General features: G+C 39.7%; 1 protein-coding gene across 1 annotated transcript; it reads left to right on the top strand.

Annotated features, from left to right (window-relative positions):
• Positions 1–18,755: 18,755 nt before the first annotated feature.
• MAGEB16 (MAGE family member B16) lies at positions 18,756–21,022 on the top strand. The gene is given in 1 exon segment (XM_077888646.1): positions 18,756–21,022. A coding segment is annotated over 1 exon segment (999 nt). The 5' UTR covers positions 18,756–19,391; the 3' UTR covers positions 20,391–21,022.
• The last annotated feature ends 1,792 nt before the right edge of the window (positions 21,023–22,814 follow it).

The raw sequence follows: 22,814 nt of genomic DNA, 5'->3' as shown, positions 1-22,814 counted from the left end.
TTTTCCTGAAGTGTAGTGAAGTTGAATTTCTTTTCATGTGCTTATTTGCTATCTGTATATCCTCTTCAGGGAAATGTCCCTTCATGTCTGTATAGGAAAAAAAGTCCATTTTCCACCTTCCTCTGTAAGGAAAAATCCAGTTCTTCTCTACTGTGTATTTCTGTCCTGTGTGTCTCGTTTACTAGATACACAGAATACTCATACATCTTACAGTTCTGGTCATCAAATATATGGAGTTTTTTTTTTCTCCATAACAAGTAATTCTCTGTGACACCAGCTGGGTATCCTACAATTTAATTCAATTCTGACACTATCTACTGAAAGATAGTGTCTGGCCCCACAGGTTAAAGGCTCAAGCCTCCAAGACTATCACTGTCTCCCCCCTTACCCCCTGACAGCACACACAAAGTTCAGACACCAGTTTAGGCCCAGGTTGTCATCTATGCTTCTGGCCAACTTCAGAGGTGCCATAGACCCCCTCCTTGGCTTTGATTAATTTTCTAGAACATTTCACAGACTTTATTAAAGGATATGATGAATGACACAGTTGAACAGCCAATGAAGAGGTACTTAGGGTGAGGTCTGGTGTTTTCCCACCTGGAAGTTCCCCAAGTCCACTAATGGGATTTTATGGGGGCTCCCTCATGTAGGCATGATCAATTATTAACTCCTTTTCTAGCCCCCCTCCCCTCTCTGGAGGGATGAGGCTGAAATTTCCAAGCTTCTAATTATGGCTTGCTTGGTCTTTCTAGTGACCAGCCCCCATCTAGAAGCCATCTAGGAGCCCACCCAGAGTCATCTCATTAGAAAAATTATGCAACTAGTACCCTCATCACTTAGGAAATCACAAGGGTTTTAGGATCCTTATGTCAGGAATGAGGTTAAAGACAAATATTACAACAAGAGATGTAAAACGTTCCTAGTGTTCTTATCATTTAGGAAATTATAAAGATTTTAGGAGCTCTGTTCTAGGAATGGGAGAAGAGACCACTATATGTATTTTTTAAATTTCACAATGTCTTATCCATTTTCTTTTTTTGTTGTTGTTTAAAGGTTTACTTATTTTTCTTTTAGAGAGAGAAAGAGCAAGCATGAGCAGGGGTAGGGACAGAGGAAGAAGACAAAGGAGAATCCTGAAGCAGACTCCCCATTGAGCACAGAGCCTGATGTGGGACTCAATCTCATAACCCTGAGATCATGAACTGACCCAAAATAAAGAGTCAGACGCTTAACCAACTGAGCCACCCAGGCACCTATTTTCTAATTAAATTATTTCCTTTTTAAAATATGCTTTCAGAGGTCTTTAGATATTCCATATATGAATTTTTTTTACATAGATGGATGCTCAGCCAACTGAGCCACTCAGGCACCCCGCTCCAACATCTCTTCAAAAAATTTTATAGCTTGGGAACCCTGGGCGGTGCAGCAGTTTAGCGCCTGCCTTTGGCCCAGGGCACGATCCTGGAGACCCGGGATCGAGTCCCACGTTGGGCTCCCGGTGCATGGAGCCTGCTTCTCCCTCTGCCTGTGTCTCCGCCTCTCTCTTCTCTCTGTGTGACTGTCATAAATTTAAAAAAAATTAAAAAAAAATTTTATAGCTTTACATTTTACATTTAAATATGTTATGTTAGGATGCCTGGGTGGCTCAATGGATGAGCATCTGCCTTTGGTTCAGGGCATGATCCCAGGGTCTAGGGATCAAGTCCCACATTGGGCTATTTGTAGGGAGCCTGCTTCTCCCTCTGCCTATGTCTCTGCTTCTGTGTGTGTGTCTCTCATGAATAAATAAATAAAATCTTAAAAAATAAAATAAATCTGTTATATTTGAATTTATTTTCATGTAAGATGTGAGGTTTATGTCAAAATTTATTTTTTCCTAATGGATATTCAATCGCTCCAGCATCAGTTTTTATAAAATCTATCCATCCTCCATCTAGTTGCTTTTGCAACTTTGTTGAAAATCAGTTGTACATACTTAATGTGGTGTTATTCTTATGCTCTATATTCTGATCCAGTCATCTATATGTCCATCCAGCCATCACTATCAAAGAATCATTACTACAGTTAAAGAATAAGTCTTGAAATCTGGTAAAGCAGTTCTTCCCATTTCATTTTTCTTTTAAAAAATTGTTTTAGCTATTCTAGTTCCTTTGTCCTTCCATAGAAATTTTTAGATAAGATTAGCTATATATAGAAAAATACTGCTGAAATTTTGATAGAAATTGTGTTAAGGGATCCCTGGGTGGCGCAGCGGTTTAGCGCCTGCCTTTGGCCCAGGGCGCGATCCTGGAGACCCGGGATCGAATCCCATGTTGGGCTCCCGGTGCATGGAGTCTGCTTCTCCCTCTGCCTGTGTCTCTGCCTCTCTCTCTCTCTCTCTGTGACTATCATAAATAAATAAAAATTAAAAAAAAAAAAGAAATTGTGTTAAAACCTGTTTATTAATTTGATAAGAATTGGTATCATTATTATGTTGATTCTTTTAATCTGTTAACACACTATATCACTCATTTATTTAGATATTATTTGATCTTTGGGTTTTGCTCTTTTCAGCAAATAAGGCCTGTACATGTTTTGTTAGATTTATACCTTTGCATCTGTAGTTTCTATGTGTTTGTTGGTAGTGTATTGAAATACAACAGATGTTTGCATGTTGATCTTATAGCCATGCTGCACTCACTTATTAGACCTAGGAGATGTCCTATAGATTTCTAGGAATTTTTTTTTTATATGACATATCATCTTCAAAGTCATGACATCTTCAAAGAGGCATGGGATTATCTACTCATACATGATCTTTATGACTTTTATTTCCTTTCTTGCCTTAATGGGCTGTCTAGACATTTTAACACTATCGCAGTGATAAGACTGGATATTCTTGACCTTATTCCTCATCTTAAGGGAAAGTCATTCAGTCTTTCACCATTAAGTATAATGTCATAATGGGGATTTTTATAGATGTTCATTATTAAGTTAAGGGAACCCCCCCTTGATTATTTCCTAAGACTTTTGTCACCAACAGGTGCTGAATTATGTCAATGATAAGAACTATTATTATTATTATTATTTTCTGTCAGTATGATGTTCTTTTTTTGTTTGTTTGTTTTGTTTTGTTTTGTTTTTGTTTTGGGATACATTAAGTTGTTTAATTCTTATAACAATTTAAGACCGGTCCTAATATCATCCCATGTTACCAATGAAGAAACAGAGGCACAGAATGTTGAATAACTTGCCAAGCTCATAGGTCTAATGACTTGAGAAGCTTGCATTCAAACCAGGTCGTCTGTCTCCAAAAGCCTGTAGCTTTAACCATATGTTGGTTTGCACGTGGCAGCCCTCTTGAGAGCTTCCCTGGATATAATCTGGAACCAGCTCCCATATGCAAGAGGTCAGGGAGCAACCGAAGAAAGAGGCAGGCCACTCAGTTCCTTCCAGACTTTGGTAACTTTTTTCTTTTTTAATTCTTTCTCTGTCAGTCTTCCTAGAGGTTTATCAATGTTATTGATTCTTCCTTAAACACACACACACACACACACACACACAAAAACCCACCAGCTTTTTGTTTCATTAGTTGTCCCCATCTTTTTGTTGCTTGCTTACAATTTCATTAAGTTCTGCTCTTTACCATTTTTTCCTTTCCCATGCTCTTGTGTTTATTTTGCTCTTCCTTGTCCAGGTTCTTGTGGTATGAGTTTAGATTACTGATTTGAGTATTTTCCACCTTTTCCCCCTTACTTTTTAAATGTACTATCTTAGTACTATAAATTTCACTCAACGCTGGTTTAGCTGTGCCCCCACAAATTCTGAAATATTATATATTTTATTTTTACTCAGTTTATGGATTTTTAAATTTCTTTATAGACTTCCTCTTTGACCTATGGCTTATTTAAAAGTATGTTTTTTTAGTTTCCAAATATTTGGTGTCTTCTTGTTCTTCTGTTAATTGATTTTAATATTGATTACATTTTGATCAGAGAGCACACACTGTATAATTGTAGTTATTTTCAATTGGTTGAGGTTTCTTTTATTAATTAGGGTATGGTCTATCTTGGTATATGTTGCATAGGGTCTTGAAAAGAATGTGCACTCTCCTTTTTTTTGTGTAGAATGTTCTATAAATGTTTATTAGATTCAACTGGCTGATAGTTCTTTTATATCCATGTTGATTTGTATCTTGTATCTGGTGTTCAATCATTTGTTGAGAAACGAGTATTGAACACTCCTGTTATGTCTTTATTAAATGAACATTTATTAAGTGGAGCAAAAGGTAGTAGATGTTGAGCTGCACAGTTCTACAATAGACCACAAGAGAAATTGAAATCGAATTTATTACTTACACATCTTGGAGGAAGTACATAGCATGCCTTGAGGAGCCAAATGGGGAAATCAAAGCAGAATGCAGAAGGAGGCAGGACATGGAGAACATGTCTTTATTAGGGTTCCTGGGTGAATCCTAGGCTAAGGCTGGGTTGGTCAATTCAAAACAAAGGAGCAGAATTTTGGTAAGTTACACAGGGATATTATTTAAGGGGTGCATCAAAGAGAGGAAACTGGGAGGCAGGGGAGAGACTTGATCAAAGAGCCATTGGGGGATGCCTGGGTGGCTCCACGTTTGAGCAATGGCTTTGGGCTCAGGGCATGATCCTGGAGTGAGGGGATCGAGTCCCACACCGGGCTCCCTGCATGGAGTCTGCTTCTCCCTCTGCCTATGTCTCTGCCTCTCTCTCTGCGTATCTCTCATGAATAAATAAAATCTTAGAAAAAAAAGGGGCCATTGGCGAAGTCATAACAGGAACTTATATTTGCTTGTGAGTCTGCAGGATGCTACCTAGGGCATGTACTTGCATGAGAGGTTACTGTCAGTTTAAGGTCCCTGCAGGCTGCTTGTCCAAACAAAATGGATGTCAAAGCAACAATACCATGGAGTAGCTTAGCTAAACTCTTAGCGCCTCTAAACATAATTATAGATTTATCTGTATTTCTTTTCAATTCTATCAGTTTTTGTTTTACATATTTTTCAGCTCTGTTGTTTGATGAATCTACAGTAAACATTGCATTATTTTCTTGGTAGAGTGACCCTAGAACTTGTAGAAAGTAGTACAGTCCTGTCAACACAGTGATTGTTGCCTGATGAGACTCATGTCAGACTTTGGACATATGGAACTGTAAAACAATACATTTGTGTTGTTTTAAGCTGCTATGTATGTGGTAATTTGTTAAGGCAGGAAGAGAAAACTAATATGCTAGTATAAGCAATTCGTGCTATAAATTCTTTTTTTTTTTGAAGAAAAAGATTTTTATTTATTTATTCACGAGAGACACACAGAGAAGCAGAGACACAGGCAGAGGGAGAAGCAGGCTCCATGCAGGGAGCCTGATGTGGGACTAGATCCCGGGACTCCGGAATCACACCCTGAGCAGAAGTCAAACACTCAACCACTGAGCCGCCCGGGCATCCCTTGAACACAATTTTAAATTGACCTTGAGAAATCCTCTTTGCCTCATATATTTTTTAGAGGTATGCTGTTTAATTTCCAATGGTTTATAGATTTCCCTGTAATATCTCTGTTTTTTATTTCTAGTTTTATTCCATTATGTTCACAAAACATACTGTATGATTTCATTCTTTTACATTTGTTAAGGTTTTTTTTTTTTTTTTTTTTTTTACTACTCAAGATATGGTCTAACTTGTTGAATATTCTATGTGTTCTGTTGTGTTAGGTTGTGTTCTATAAACATTAATTGTATTCCGTTGGATTGTGCACTATTCAGTTCTATACCTTTATCTTGTATTTATATCCTATAAATCCTTGATGAGTTCCTTTATATTACTACTGTTGATCCCTTAGAGAGAGGCATTTAAATCTCCAATTATAAATATGGATTTGTCTATGAGTCCATTCAGTTCTCTCAGATTTTATTTTATTTTTTTAAATTTTATTTATTTATTATAGAGACACACACAGAGAGAGGGGCAGAGGAACAGGCAGAGGGAGAAGCAGGCTCCATGCAGGGAGCCCGACGTGGGACTTGATCCAGGGTCCCCAGGATCACACCCCAGGCTGCAGGCGGCGCTAAACCGCTGCGCCACCAGGGCTGCCCAAGTTCTCTCAGATTTTAGATTATGTTTTTGAAACTCTTCTATTTGAACATATATATTAAGGTTGTTTTGTTTTCTTGGTGGATCAACCTTTTTATCATATAATAGTCTCCTTTGTCACTAATAATTTTATTTGTTCTGAACACTTAGTTTGCCTGATTTTTTTAATTTATCAAAATAAATTTGCCTGATATTATATGCTTAACCCAGTTTTTTTATTAGAATAATAGTTTTTTTTATTGCTGCAATAACAAGTTACCACAAATTTAGTAGCTTAAAACAACACACAATTATTATCTTACAATTTCTTTGATCAGCCCTTGAAGACCCTGAGCCAGACTGTCAGTCTGAGGGTCCTATTCACTTCTTTATATCAGGTCTAAAGGGCATAAGATCCTTGGTTTAAAGATGTAGCCACTGGTTACCAAAGGGAGCAAGTATTTCCAGATCCCATCTGGAGAAAAGGTGAGAACCCTCCTTGATTTCTGACCATAAGTATCCCAGAATGGAGAGGACTTCATAGAACAACCAACACTAGGTACCCCATGGTAAGGGTGGTAGCTGAGGCACCAGGGAAGTAAGTGCCTTTGTTTAAAGTGTCAAATTTGGAGCAGTAGAGGAGAGGGGACCCAACCCAGCTAAGAGTTGATATGATAATCCTGAATGTGAACTGAGAGGACAACCCACTCCAGAATAGGGAGGGTTCCACTGCCAATGCCTGCTGCCACCCCAGCACGCCTCAGGCAAAGATGGAAAACCTCACCCTAAGGCTCACTGTAAATTCCTTCTCTGGTGTATTAGCTTCTAGGACTACCATAACAAACTACCACAATTTGTTGGCTAAAATAATCAGAAATTTATTTAATCACAGTTCTTTAGCTAGAGATTTGAAATCAAGTTATCGGCAGTGTTGGTTCCTTCTGCAGGCTCTGAGAGAAAACCTGTTCCATGCTTCTCTCCTCACCGTTGATGGTTTGGCAACATTTTTGGCATTCCTGGCTTGTGGATACACCACTCCAACCTCTACCACTGCTATCACATGGCCTTCTTACCTTTGTCTCTTTTCTGTGTCTCTTGCATATATCCAAATTTCTCTCTCTTTTCTCTTATAAAGATACCGATCACTAAATTTAAGGTCCATCCTATTGCAGTATGACCTCATCTTAATTTCATTACATTTGCAAAGATCCTATTTCCAGATATAGTCACATTTATAGGTACTGGAGGATAGGGCTTGAACACCTTTTGGGGGCACACACAATTCAATCCACTATATCAGAGTTCTCAGGGGATAGGTTGATCAGAACAGAAAATTCTTGTGGGTTCCTAGGAAAGCAACTTCAAAGAAACCTTCAGAGGAGGAACTTATTATAGCCAGGGAAGTATTTCCCTTTTGAAGATGAGCACATCTTCTCATCCTCATTCCTCCAGTGGGCTGGCATTACCTGTTCTCCTGCCCACAGTTCTGCCTGAAGCCCTTACCAGTGTTACCATGCCTTGAGGTCAAGAAGTAAGCAATGTGCTTGTGAGAAACATAAGATCCAAAGTGAAACACCCCCTCCCTATCCTGAGACTTTTAATTTGGGGAATATTCTCCAGAGCTTCCCTGCTGCTAGTATTCCCCTGGAACTTCAGAAAGCCACATCTACTACCACTGCTCTTGCAAGTGTTTCATGTATGATATCAGATGAAGGTGCCAAGAGCCAAGATGAAGAAAGACCAAACACTGTAAGGCCCCACTCTTTTTTTTATTTAAGGCCCCACTCTCAATTAAGAACTCACACTAAGGCCTTCTAACAAGAAAGAATAATGCAGTTGATGGTGCACTTCCTGCTGTACAAGTATAAAATGAAAGATCCATTACAAAAGCAGACATGCTAAAAATTGTCAAAACAAAGTACAAGGACCAGTACCCTGAGATCTTCATGAAAACTTCTAAGTACGTGGAGCTATCTTTGGCATTAATGTGAAAGAAGTTGACTCCAGAAGTCACTCCTGTGCCCTTGTCAGCAAGGTGGGCATTGTCAGCAGAGGGAGTTTGAGTGTTGGCAGGGGGTTGCATGAGATTGGGCTCATGATCCCTCTCCTGGGTGTGATCTCCGTAAATGGCAATTATACCACTGAGGAAGAGATCTTGGAATTCCTGAACATTGTTGGGATAAATGCTGGGAGGAAGTCGTTCATTTGGAAGGAGCCCATAGAAGTCATCACCAGAGATTTGATGTAGGCAAAGTACCTGGAGTAGGGGCAGGTGCCTAACAGTGATCCTCCATGCTAGGATTTTCTGTGGGATCCAAGAACCCAGGCTGAAACCTGCAAGAGGAAAATCAAGGAAGTTTGGGTCAAAGTCAACGATACTGTCCCAGTGTCTTCCCGTCCTGGTATGAAGAGGCTTTGAGAGATGAGGAAGAGAGAACCTGAACCAGAGTTGCAGCCAGTGCTCACACTATTTCCATTGTCAGGGAAAATTACGAAGTGATGTCCATTTGCTTTTCCTGCCCCTAGTGAAGTCTGAGACAGATTATTCACATTGTGGATGAAGGGAGCAGTAATATTCCAAGTAGTGAAGTCGAAGTAGGGCTGGAGGGGATACAGTGTATATAGTCTTTGTGTTCCTGTTCTATATGAATAATCTTTTTTGTATTTTGCAAATGTCCATTATACAGAAGGTTTATGTAGCATCAGAATCAATGTTTATGAATGACATGTATCACACATCAATTGCTGTTTATCAGGTTTAAGAATAATAGTTTTGGTATTTTCTTGGAAATAGGAAAGAATCACACAGTAAAATAGGATCACAAAATAGAAGAAATGTTTAACTATTGGTTTCCTTTATATTTTAGTCTTTCTTTCAGTAAAATTAAAGACATGTAGATTTGCTTAACAAGGATGTAGGAAAAATAAAACTGTCGTAAATTAACCCTAGCCCTTTCATTATTCAAACATTGAGAATCTGCTCTTCAGAAGGTTCCTTCTTAGACTGGGTATGCTAAAATAAAGAAGATTCAGCCCTTGCCCACAGAATTTGAGCGTCTAGGAACAGCAATCCTATAAGGAAGACAGTGAGATACTCTGTAAGACCTAAAGAATAAGGGATCCCTGGGTGGCGCAGCGGTTTGGCTCCTGCCTTTGGCCCAGGGTGCGATCCTGGAGACCCGGGATCGAATCCCACGTCGGGCTCCCGGTGCACGGAGCCTGCTTCTCCCTCTGCCTGTGTCTCTGCCTCCCTCTCTCTCTCTCTCTCTCTCTCTGTGTGACTATCATAAATAAATAAAAATTAAAAAAAAAAGACCTAAAGAATAAATAGGTTAGGGGAGATGGGTTTCAGATGAGAACAGTTAAGTGTAAATATGAAACAAGGAAATTTGAGGTTTTGGACACTGCCATTTCTTCATTGGGAGGTAATTTTAAGTTAAGTTGGGTGACAAGCCATCTTAGGCGGTCAGAGTGGTAAGCCAAGGCCAAACACTCAGATGATGTATCTTAGACTTAAGAGGGTAGGCCTGAAATGAAAAACTGCTCACTGCAGTTACTTTGGTATCTTAGGTAAACCAGAAAGAATCTCCCGCTGCAGCAGTAACGAGGCAGTCGTGTGCTCTTGTCCCAGGCAGTGGAGCTCAATACACAAACTAGGTGTTTTATGAATTTTGTGTCCAAGAGTTTCTGAGGAATAAGTTTGATACTCCATTGAGGAGGATGTGAAGAAGACCCTGGGCTGGCACTCTTTGTCCTGCACTGAGAGAGCCAGAGCCTGCTCCATTAAAAAGGTCACTTGAATTAGGTTATCTTGAATGTAATTGTGTAAATCTACACACAAGGGATAGAGTTCTGTTTGCAGCAGAATGAGTGAGAACAGAGGTGGTTTGGATGGAAAGGCAGCTGGGAGGGACAGAAGAACATGGCCCTTAACAAAAAATTTTAGGAGTTTGGAGTTGCATACATTTATAGAAGACTCCCCAAAGCTCAAATGATATATCTTCGAATGGAGAAGATTGGTGGACTTTGACTCACAAAGCAGCATTTTGATGGATCTGTTATTCCATGTCCTACAGCATGTCAGGTTCTCTGAGATATGCATCCATAAACTAAATATTCATTAATGATCTAAGATATGCCAGGCCCTAATATGTTCTTTGTGTATGTTACATATATTCTGACAGTCCTAGAGGACAGAGCTTCTCAAACCTATTTAATAGATGAAGAGCCTGAGGAATATAAAGTTTGGTTATATGTCCAAATTCATAAGGCTACACTATGACAAATGTGGGATTATACCCCGATCTGAATTCTTCTACAGCCAACTGTTCCACTGTCGTTTCTTCATAAAAATGCTGCTCTTTCTCCACTTACTTTTATTTTTATTTTTCAAGAGAATATTAGGTATTTGGGGCCCTTTGTGAATCAATTTAAATTTTATAATTAGCTCATCAAGTCTCAAACACACCTACACATAGACACAGACATTCACACACAAACTTTTGGGGTTTTATTTATAGAGAAGGATGACAGTCATCTGTAGATTAAATTGGGGGAGACATAGTATGGTCATAGTATTGACTTTTTTATCTACAAACATATTTCTCTCTTTAGTTAGGCCTTCATTAATTTCTCTAGATAATATCAGTGTATTTTTTCGCTGAGTTGATTGGAGTTATATTTACTTGTAAGTACTAGGTATTTTGTTATGGTAATTTACAAGTTGTATTTAATTTATTTTTTATTAAAAAGTTATTTTTATGTAATCTCTACCCACAATGTGGGACTTGAACTCACAGCCATGAGTTCAAGAGTGGTGTGCTCCACAGGCTGAGCCAGCCAGGTGCCCCTATTTTGTTTAATTTTATTTTCATACCTTTTGTTGCCACAGATACAAGCATATTTTTGCATACTAATATTATAAGCCGGCAGTCTTTATAAGTACTTTTGTTGATTTGATAATTTATCATTAGATTTTCTTCATCTACATTCTAATCACCTGTTCATGATACTAGCTTTGTTTCTTATTTTCCAATCCAAATCTTGTTGATTTATTATATTTCCATTACTTCCCTATGTAGTATCTTCATTAAAATATTGAACAGAAATGGTGATAGAAGGCATCTTCATCTTCCCAGTTTTAAAGTAAAAGCTCTCAGTGATTTGATATGTAATATATTTATTATGGGTTTTTTCTAGATATCCTTTATCTAGTGCGATAACAAATCTTTTCATTATGAATGAATACTGATTTTTTATAAACCAGTCTAGCGATTTAAGTATTATTTTTTTCATTTAATCTGTTTTAATGTGGTGTTCCCTTCACTTATGTGAGTTTGAAAACTTTCAGAATAAAAAGTTTTAAAGTAGGTTCTTAATCTGCTTGGAACTAGAATTCCTATTAAATGTAAGGGAGGATTTTAGTTACATTTGTTTTTAATATGAATATCAAAATGTACCAATGTATTTTCTTATTAAAAAACACTGTTTTTTCCCCTACTTCTCTGAGTAGCTAACTTTTAATAAATCAGGACAAGATATAGTGGGTCTGTTTTGGAACATGCTATTCAGTTCTCTTAGTCTATTTGTCTACACCTGCATCTATACCACAAACTCTTATTACTATAGTATTTTTGTAATCCTTAATATTACATCTTTCTTTGTCAAAAGTATATTAGCTATTCATAACCATTTGCAAGTAGATTTAAATTTTAGAATCATCTTGTCAACATTCACACAGAATGCACATGTATATAAATATTTCCATGTAAAAATCATGTGGCCTTATTAAGGATGAGAGATTACAGTCATTAATAGATTAAATTTGAGGAGAATTAACACGTTTACATAATTAAATCTCCATCTAAAAGCATATTTCGCCATTAAGTCTTTAGTAATTTCAATAAATAATAGCTATGTAATTTTCCCATAGAGTTCTTATACTTTTTATTATATAAATATATATACACATATATGTATATTTAGGAATCAGGTATTTATTATAGTAATTTACAAGATATACTTTGTTTAATTTTGTCTTTATACTGTGTTGCTACAAAAAATGTGTCTTTGTTTATTGATGTCATACCCAGCAATTTTATTTAAAAACATTTTTATTTATTTAATAGTTTTTCTTTAGTATATTTTCTTTATATATACTTTATCATATTTAATTATACTGGCATTGTTTCTTATTTTCTGGTTTCTGTCTCTATGATTACTGTGGAGGCCGAGAAAAATCAAGGCCATTCCACCTCAAGTTTAGCATTAGCACAAGTACAGCCATCTTAGGCCCCTGTGAATAAGAGCTGAACTTTACAGGAAAAACTGCAGAATGTCCTCAGCAGAGAATCCTGTATCAGAAAGACAACAGAGCCCAAGCCAATGGCAGAAAGTCCCATATTAGAATGAGAACAGAGCTCAATGCCCTTGAAAGCCCCATATCAGAATGTAAACAGAACTTGAGAAATTCCTCCCCCCCTTCTGAAAATCCCCTAGACCAGCCCATAAAAAACCCAGCTGTAACCCACTTCGGGGTCCAAGTCCCTGCTCTGCTGTGTCGGGTATACTTGGACCCAAGTATGAGCTTGCTAATAAACCCTCGTGTGTTTGCATCAGTGTCGGCTCCTTGGTGGTTTCTCGGATTTGCAATCTTGGGCACAACAATTACTTCTGTTTCCCATTACTTTCTTATGTAGTGTCTTTATTAAAATGTAGAATAGAAATGGTGATAGCAGGCATTTTTGTCTTCTCAATATTAAAATAAAAGATTTCAAGTTTTCCACATGAGGTAAGATTTTTACTCTAGGGATTTTTTTTTTGTAGATACCCTTTATCTACTTTGAGAACACATGTTTCATCATGAATTAATAGTGATTATTTTTATGCAACGCTTTTCTCTATGAATTTAAATATGATTTTTTGAATTGACCTGTTGATGTGGTATGCCAGTCTTTGACCTATTTGTCTTCATTCTTCACTTTTGCTCTGTTCTATACACAATTTTTAGGCGTTCCAACATTAAGATGCCAATTCAGTTGAGCCAACAGGAGAACCCAGAGGAGATTAGAGCCCAAGATGAAGGGAATGCCTCCAAACTTTTCTTTTCCCTTTGCATCAGGTAGCTTCTGCTTTAATTGCTACATCTCGATTTCAACCTTTATCATGTTAGCCCACCAAGGTCGCAGATCCTGTTGATTCTAACCATCTATGCTCCAATAATAGTATCTTCTATATTTGTACCTCCAAGCTAAATATGAGAGTGACTTCCACAAGTTACTAAGCATTGGTCTCCTTGACTACCCTGTTTGACTTCTACATCATTTATATAACCATTTTTCTGCATTAAATGCCCCCTGATTTATATATTTAGACTCACTGGAGTTGATTGTTAGAGTTAGCTGATTTTATTTATTTTTTTAGCTTTTCAATCTTTAATTTTGGGGACGGTTTTCTTCCGAAGCTATTAAATCTAATCACATTTAGATTTGAATGGCGCTGCTACACAAGCAGAAATCCGAAATTCCCTAAAATGCGCCCGTTCCTATGTAACCATTGTAAGAATCTGGTCAAACCCCAAAACATGCCCTCCATTCTCCGTGAAAGGGTGATCCATGCGGAGGCCGGGGCGGAGGCCTGGGCGGAGGCCCGGGTGGAGGCCGGGGCGGAGGCCGGGGCAGAGGGACGACCGGAGGCCGTGGGCACCGCCAGCGGGCTGCCCCTCCTCCTGCCTGGGGCACACCCAGCGTTCCCGGCCGCTCCCTCCGTGAGGGGCCTGCGGCCCATCCCCTCCCAGAGCTCAGCAGAAGCAAGAACCCGATCGCTCGATCGCTTGGTGACCTGCCCGACCCTCCACCTGGCCAGCGTCCAAAAGAGGTCTCTTCCAGGCGCTCCAGCCACTCCTGTTAACTGCTTTTTTATTTTATTTTATTATTTTATTTTATTTTATTTTTAATTTTTTTATTTATTTATGATAGTCACAGAGAGAGAAAGAGAGAGAGAGGCAGAGACATAGGCAGAGGGAGAAGCAGGCTCCATGCACCGGGAGCCCGACGTGGGATTCGATCCCAGGTCTCCAGGATCGAGCCCTGGGCCAAAGGCAGGTGCCAAACCGCTGCGCCACCCAGGGATCCCTATTAACTGCTTTTAAATCAAGTTGTCCTTAAATTTCTCAAGAAAATTCAACTCTGTCCTAGCATTCCTTTTTACAAGTTTTAATGGCTCCTCTATTATTAATACACAAAACAAAATAAAGATGAGATGAAATTTCATCTAAATCCAGCGCTGTCTTTCCCATCCTCTTACAGCTTTCTCAAGAAAATTTTCTCCACTCACTAGTGTTTACGTGCAATGTAAAAATTTTCGGATTGTAAGTTATATGTTCCATTGGACCGATTACCTGAGGCAGATCGCATGGTATTAAGGTATATTTATAGACTAAAACAGGTTTTTTTTTTTTTTTTTTTTTAAGGCACATATTATATATCTAAATAGTTTGGGGTACCTCGATGAGGCAGTTGGCTGAGTAACCAACTTTTTTTTTTTAAGATTTTATTTATTTACTTGAGAGAAAAGCAAGCAAGAGAGAGAGAGAGAGAGAGAGAGAGAGCACAAGCAGGGGGAGGGGCAGAGGGAGTAGCACACTCTCCATTGAGAGGGAGCCTGCCCAGTGCAGGGCTCAATTCCAGGACCCCACGATCATGACCTGAGCCAAAGGCAGTTGCTTAACCAACTGAGCCATCCAGGCACCCTGAATGTCTGACTCCTGATTTCAGCTTAGGTCATGATCTTAGGGCCATGAGATCGAGCCCTGCTCCAGCTCCACACTTAACAGAGTCTGCTTAAGATTCTCTCCCTCTCCTGCCACTCCTCATCCTCCCCATTCAGGCATGGGTGTGTTCTTTCTCTAAAAAAATTAAAACAAACAAACATATATTTCAAAATGCTAGAGGAAAAAACTAAACTTAAAGTTTAAAGAAGAAGGTGGGGCACCTGGGTGGCTCAGTTGGTTGAGTGACTGACTCTTGATTTTGACTCATGTCATAATCTCAGTGTCATGGGATCAAGCTCATGTTGAGCTCCATGCCAAGCTCAGAGTCGGCTTGTTCCTCTCCCTCTGCTCCTCCACACCTCCCCGTTCTCTCTCTCAAATAAATAAAATCTTCAAAGAAGATTAAAAAACAATGAAGATAAATATAAAACCAATAAACCAATAATTTAGAAGATAGTAGAGCCAACTGACAGATGATTTTTTTAAAAGATTTTTTTATTTACTTGAGAAAGAGAGAGAGCATGAGTGGACAGAGGGGCAGAGGGAGAGAGAGAGAAGCAGACACCTGCTGAGCATGGAGCCCAGCATGGGGCTGGATCTCACACCCCAAAACCACAACCTGATCTGAAATCACAAGCTGTATGTTTAACCCACTGAGCCATCCAGGCACCCCAACAAATGTCATTCTTAAAAGAAAGATCTTTATGACAGATAATTTTATAAGTATTATCAGTTATAAAAGAAAGAAATAGAAATAAGTGGTATTTGTTAAATAATATTATGTAAAATATAGGTGCAGAGGTGACTTAAATATTATAAGTGAACACTAGAAATATGCTATAAGAATATCTCAGGATAAACAAAGGGCAGACAAGGAAAGATTTCTACCTGAAGAATTTCAAGCAATAAATTTTTTTTAAAAAATGAGAGAATGAGAGAATTATCATTCTATAGTCCATAATGGGGAACAGGTAACCATGGTAAGTAGCAGAGTGTCAGGATACAAAAAGGAAGATACACATACATTACATATCTCCTAATGGAAGTCTAAAGCATCACCTCTGGAGTGGTCTTGCCAAACAACAAACATTTTGATCAAAAAAACCACAAATCTGGGGCAGCCCAGGTGGCTCAGTGGTTTAGCACCACCTTCAGCCCAGGCCGTGATCCTGGAGACCCGGGATCGAGTCCCATGTCAGGCTCCCTGCATGGAGCCTGCTTTTCCCTCTACTTGTGTCTCTGCCTCTCTCTCTCTCTCTCTCTGTCTTTCATGAATAAATAAAATCTTAAAAAAAAAACCCCACAAATCTGATCAAGCTTCTAATTGAAATTATTGATGATTGTTATGCTGCCAGGTAAACAGGGTACATTGTACTGTTTTGTGCACTATACTATATCCTTGAGAATTTCTGTGAAAAATGATTTATTTTCAATGTCATACTTTAAAAATCAAATACTCGGGGCACCTGGGTGGCTCAGTCGGTTAAGCATTTGCCTTCAGCTCAGGTCATGATCCCAGGGTTCTGGGATCAAGCCCCACACTGGGCCCCTTGCTCAATGAGAAGCCTGCTTCTCTCTCTTCCTGTGCCTGCCACTCCTCCTGTGCTCTCTCTCTCTGTTAATAAATAAATAAAGTATTAAAAAAATAAAAATCAAATACTCAAGTGAAAATGCTACCTTTTAGCAAAATGTAAATTACAAAATAGTTCAATAGAAATTGAACATTTTATCAACAAATACAAATTGGAACTATTCCAAAGACACCCTCAAAATGAAAGGAATAGAAAAATAGACAAGAAGTAGGAAAAATGTGAAGAGAAATAATATTCAGTGAAAATATGATCATCTGCAAATGCAATTTCTCATGACGTCAGAAAATCAGGGGCTTTCAAAATCATTCATTGCAATCCTTTCCATGCAGAAAGTAAATTTTTAGAACAGAATTTATGTAAAAGGCCAAGTCTGACTGGTGAAGAAAAAGAACAGATAGTGTGATTTTTCTGAAACAGCCCACCACCGGTCCTGGTCCCTGCTTGTCTTATGCTGCATCTTTCCCATTTCACATTAAGTCTGGGGCATGACCAAATCCAAACTGTGTAAGGGTTTCAGTAAGTACACTCAAAGAGTTTGCTGGGATGTGACATTTCTCATGAAGCCTTAAATGAAAGAGAAAGAAGCCAAGAAGAGAATTCCATGAATGAAGACAGATAAATATGGAAACAACCGAAATGCACATTAAGAGATGAATGCGGGTGCCTGGGTGGCTCATTCGGTTAAGTGTTTACCTTTGGCTCAGGTCATGATCCCGAGGTCCTGGGATGGAGCCCCACATCTCCCTCTCCCTCTATTGCTCCCTTTGCTTGTGCTAACTTGCTCTCTCTCTTTGTCAAATAAATGAATAAAATCTTTAAAATAAAAAAAAATGAATGAATAAAAAATATGTGGTATATATACACAATAGAATATTATTCATCCATGAGAAATGATATCCTGCCATTAGCAACAACATGGATGGACCGTGAGCACATTAAGCAAAGTAAGATAAGTCAGAATGAGAAAGAATAAAACAATATGACAACACTTGTATGCAGAATCTAAAAAAGTCAAACCTGTAAAACACAGAGTAAAATGATGTTTATCAAGGGATGGAGGCAGAGGGAAAAAAGATTAAGGGTATAAAGTTGCAGCCAGGAATAAATAAGCCATAGAGCTCTAATGCACAGTATAATGGAGATACTAATACTGTACCATGACTATGCTGGGTAATAAGTAAAACACAGCAATCGTTTTACAACATATAAAACAGCAATCATATTACAACATATAAATATATCAAAGTAATATATTGCACACCAGAAATTTCCACAATGTTATGTATTTTGAATTTATTCAATAAAAATATTTTTTAAAGTTTTTAAGTGAGGCCGGAGGAGACAAACAACAAAGATAAAGGGAGATCACACAGATGGGCCAGTGCCTACTTTCAGCTCTAAATATCTTCTGAGAGATTTCCTCAGTTCCTCTTCAGGGTTCTAGGGGCATGAGGACATTGGCATGAGAGGCATGACCTGGATTCAACATAAGAATTAATTCCAGGACTGACAAAAGTCAATAGGAGGACGATGAAGAAGGACCGGGGGCAACCTCTACTTCCAAACGCCCTAGTGCCCACAGCCCTGCACCTGCTGTTGACCCGGAAGAACCTAGGCTGGGGTAACCGGATATCGCGCTCCCTGACTTCCTCCTCAAGATTGTGGGCCTAGGCCGGATTCCGGCCAAGGCCTGCAGGATTCGATTTGAGGGGCACAACCAAGTCAGCAGAGGGAGGGGTCCCGGGTACTGCTTGGAATCAAGTAAGATAAGGGCTGAGAGGCAGCCCCACTGGCGCAAGGGTTTAGCACCACTTGCAGCCAGGGGTGTGATCCTGAAGACCCGGGATAGAGTCCCATGTTGGGCTCCCTGCATGGAGCCTGCTTCTCCCTCTGCCACTCTCTCTGCCTCTCTCTCTGTGTCTTTCATGAATAAATAAATAAAATCTTTAAAAAAAAAAGAGATAAGGACTGAGGAGACTTCCTACCACAGAAATGAGAGGACTCATTAGACGAGAGCCCCAGTCCAGCTCAGGGAGTCCCCAGACCAGTATGTCAAGCTGACCTGCTATGCACTTCCTCTTTGGCATCTGATTGAGGCAACAGTATTTCTGTGCGAGGCTAAGAGTACCCTGACCATAAACGGCCGCGAGTGAGTCCTGAGGGAACCATTCACCCCAAACAGTGGTGTACTCACTGAGCCTTGGCCAGTCTGGCAGCTCTGGGAGGTCTTGGGCAGGGGCAGCGGGAAGTGGTGCTGATGGACTTCTGCCTTCAGAGTCTGAGGGAGATGAGAGCTTAGTCTGCAGTAGGCAGTGTCCTGTCGACAAAGAAAAGAGTCTCAGACCCTGCGGGAGACTCCCACAGGAATCCCTGCAAGGACCCCTAGTGAGTTCTCATGTTTCCACTGACCCTGGACAGAGGTTGTGGCACAGCATCAAGCACCTGTGGTCAGCTCTCAATGTCTAGCAGATGAGGTGTCTCCTCACTTCCTTTCTGGGTGTCTCAAACACATGGTACCTTGACTGGAAGGTGGAAAGTCAGATAATAGATGACTGCAGGCACATCAACCAGTATTTGATTAGCACTTGTGAGGAGTGTGGGACTGACCACTTGATGGCAGAGGGGGTCCACAGACCCTTTCCCCTGTTGTCAGCCCTTGGTGCCCCATCAGCCCTTCTGGATGGCAGGCAGAGGCAACATTTCCTATCCTTTGAGGCTCAGGAAGTTAAAGGATTTATTAAGTCAACAGGAGTCCCAGGACCTGGTAGTTGTCATTGTGTTATGTCTGAAGGACAAAGTCACTGCATACAAGTGTAGTCCCACAGCTCACAGGGAACCCTTGGGAGTTCAGCAGCTGAGGCCACTCACATCTTCTTCCTCTTAGGTCGTGATTCCCCGTTGCCCCCTTCCCTATCCTCACTCCTATCTATAGCCACTCATAAAAGTCATCATGCCTCAGTGCCAAAAGAATCCACAATGCTTATGAGATCAGCGCTTTCAGACCTGTAGTGAGATCCAGGATATGGAAGTTGTACAGGTCTCCAAGGCTCTGGAAGAGACTGGTCTCTCCTCTCATCCTCTGATGCCTGGCAATTCAAAGGAGGCTTCTGATGCTGGTGTACCCAGTACCACTGAGAGTCCTCAGAGTGTCTGCTCATCTCCCATTGCCGTCACAACCACTTCATCAAATGAATTAAATGAGGGCTCCAGTAGCCAAGAAGAGGAGGATACCACCTCGTGGGCTGGGCCAGACCCCAAGAATGTGCCCATAGATGCTCTAGATAAGAAAGTGAATTCATTGGTCAATTTTATGCTATTCGAGTATCAAATAAAAGAGCCAATGACAAAGGCAGATATGAAGATTGTCATCAAAGAGCAGGAGGACCACTTCACTGAGATCTTCCTGAGAGCCTCTGAGCATATGGAGATGGTCTTTGGCCTTGATGTGAAGAGAGTGGATACCACCAACCACTGCTATAGCCTCTTCATCAAATTGGGCCTCACCTATGATGGGGTGATGAAAGGTGAAGAGGGCATGCCCAAGACCAGCATCCTGATACTTATCCTGGGTGTGATCTTCATGAAGGGCAACATTGCCACTGAAGAGGAAGTCTAGGAAGTTCTGAACTTGACGGGGATATTGTCTGGGAGGAAGCACATCATCTTTGGGGAGCCCAAGAAACTCATGACCATAGAGTTGGTGAAGGAAAAGTACCTGGAGTACCGGCAGTTGGCCAACAGTGATCCTGTACAGTTTGAATTCCTGTGGGGTCCGAGAGCCCACGCTGAAACCACCAAGATGAAAGTCCTGGAGTTTCTGGCCAAGGTTCATAGGACTGACCCGAGTTCTTTCCCATCTCAGTATGAGGAGGCTTTACAAGATGAAGAAGAAAGAAAGAGCCCAGGTCAGGATTTCTGCATGATCTGTCTCTACTTCAGTGGCCACTGAAATTCTAGTGCCAAATCCAGCGATTTCTCTTGCTCCTAGTGAAGACTGAGGCAGGTTCTTCACTTTGTGTTTGAAAAAGGTCAGTTAGTGTTCATAGAATTTAGGTCTGAGGTTGGGCTGAAAGGAATACAGTATATATGTCTATGTGTTCCTATGTTCTACGTGTAACTTGAAAATTTATTCTTTTTTAATATATGTATTTGTCGAAATATTGTTTCTTTTGATATAGATTCAGTTAGCTTCAAAATCTCCAAGTTTATTAAAGATAATAGTCATACATTTAATGTTATAATGAGATTTAATAGTAAGAGCTTTTTTTATTTTGTTAAAATGTGAAACCATCTTATTTTGTCATCTGAAATAACATAACATGGAATTCCTATAGATATTTACTGGAAATGTGAGAGTGGTCAGCTTTAAGGTGGTTGGGTTCAGGATGCCTGGGTGGCTCAGTGGTTGAGCGTCTGCCTTTGGCTCAGGGTGTGATCCTGGGATCTGGGATGAGTTCCGCATTGGGCTCCCTGCAGGGGGGCCTGCTTCTCCCTCTGCCTCTGTCTCTGCCTCTCTCTCTCTGTGTCTCTCATGAATAAATAAATAAATATTTAAAAGAAAAAAAGATGGTTGGATTCAAGAAATACAGAACAAAAGATTGTCAATCTTATGGCTATCTTATACCTTTTACATATTTGTTTTATAAAATTCAATTATATATGCTTAACTTGCTTATGGATATATTAAAAATAAACCTCAATAAAATTAGACCCCATCCTCATTGTTCCTTTTATTCCCCACACCTTCATTGAACATTTGCTCTTTAGTAATCACTGCATTAGTCTTGGAGATTATAGCATTAACAATACCTACAAACTGCACTTATAATTTTTACTTCTAGGATCAGGAATCCTATAATTATAGTGGGATACCTTCTAATATCTAAGAGGCAAGTAAAAGAAGGAGTTAGCAGATATGTGGAGGTGTTCCATATGAGACTGTCAAACCTAAATGCCCTGGGACAATGAGGTTTGGGGTTGAGGAAGCTGGAATTCCTGTAGTGAGTGTTAATCTTTAACTTAATTTTAGATTTAGGGCAAGCTGAGCCTGAGGGGGTGGTGATCAGCCATCAGACCTTCAGATAGTGTGTCTCAGAGTTCAGACCCAAAAACTTGGAGTGGAAAACTGTTCTTTGTAGTAACTTAGGGGGCATGGTCTAAAAAGAGAGAAATCTCCATTGGAACAGGAATGGAAATTGTTTTGTGACATTATCCCTGTGCCATTGAACATAATTCATAAATAAATTCTTATACACATAGTCTTTAAAGAGTTTTCAGAGATAACAGTGATACTTTATTGAGAAGAGATGCCAAGAAGCCATTGGTTTGACTTTTGCTGCCTTGGCCTGGGAAAGCCAGAGACTACTCCACTTAAGGCATATTTTAAATAAGCTACTTTCAATGTAATTTGGCATAGTCTAAGAAATACTTATATTTTTATGAGTGTGGAAATTAATGAGAGTAGCGGTGATTTGAATGGAACAGAAGCTAAGGAGGCAAGTAATGGTCCTTGTCACAAATTCTAAAAATTTTGAATTGCATCCAGGTGGAGAAGAAATTCCCTATTTCTTTTTAAGATTTTATTTATTTATTTATTTATTTATTTATTTATTTATTTATTTAAGGGGGAGGGGAGGAGCAGGAGGGAAGGGAAGAAGGGAAAGAATCCCAAGCAGACTCCATGCTGAGCAAAGAGCCTGACCTGGAGCTCAACCCTACGACCTGTGCCAAAACCAAGAGTTGGACACTCAACTGACTGAGCCATGCAGGTGCCCCAGAAATTCCCTCTTATTAAAGAACACAACCTCAGAGGGGATATATTTACTGAGATTTACTTGCTAAGCAGCATTTTGGTTGATCTGATATTCCATGGCCGTTGTACTTTGTCTTCTTTGAGACATACTGTATTTTTAGATATCATGTAGGTGAGGTTGGTTGGGTCAGTGGTCAAAATAATGACAGTAACAACTGTCATTCATTAAAGACGTAAGTTATGCCAGGCACTGTAACAGGTGCCTTACATTTATTATACTCTTTTTTTCTTTTAGAAATATCCTGTTGGTACTTTATTTATTTAAGTCATCTCTACACCCAATGTGGGGCTCAAACTCATAACTCTGAGATCAAGTCACACGCACCACCGATTGAGCCAGCTAGGCGCCCCTATTGCACTTTTTTAAACAGTCCAATATGACAAGGCTTATCAGACTCACCCTTTAGATGAAGAGCCTAAGACTCACAAATCTTGACAATGTGTCCAAGTCCACAGGTCTGGTACATGACAGAGCTGAGGCTAAACTTGTGGTCTGAATTCTTTTAGAGCCTATGTTGTTTCATTCCTCCAGCCGGAGGCCCATATTTTGTCTCTAGATTC

The sequence above is a fragment of the Canis aureus genome, chromosome X (assembly GCF_053574225.1).
Source record: "Canis aureus isolate CA01 chromosome X, VMU_Caureus_v.1.0, whole genome shotgun sequence".
Taxonomy (NCBI): domain Eukaryota; kingdom Metazoa; phylum Chordata; class Mammalia; order Carnivora; family Canidae; genus Canis; species Canis aureus.
This window is presented reverse-complemented; position numbering and strand designations above follow the sequence as displayed.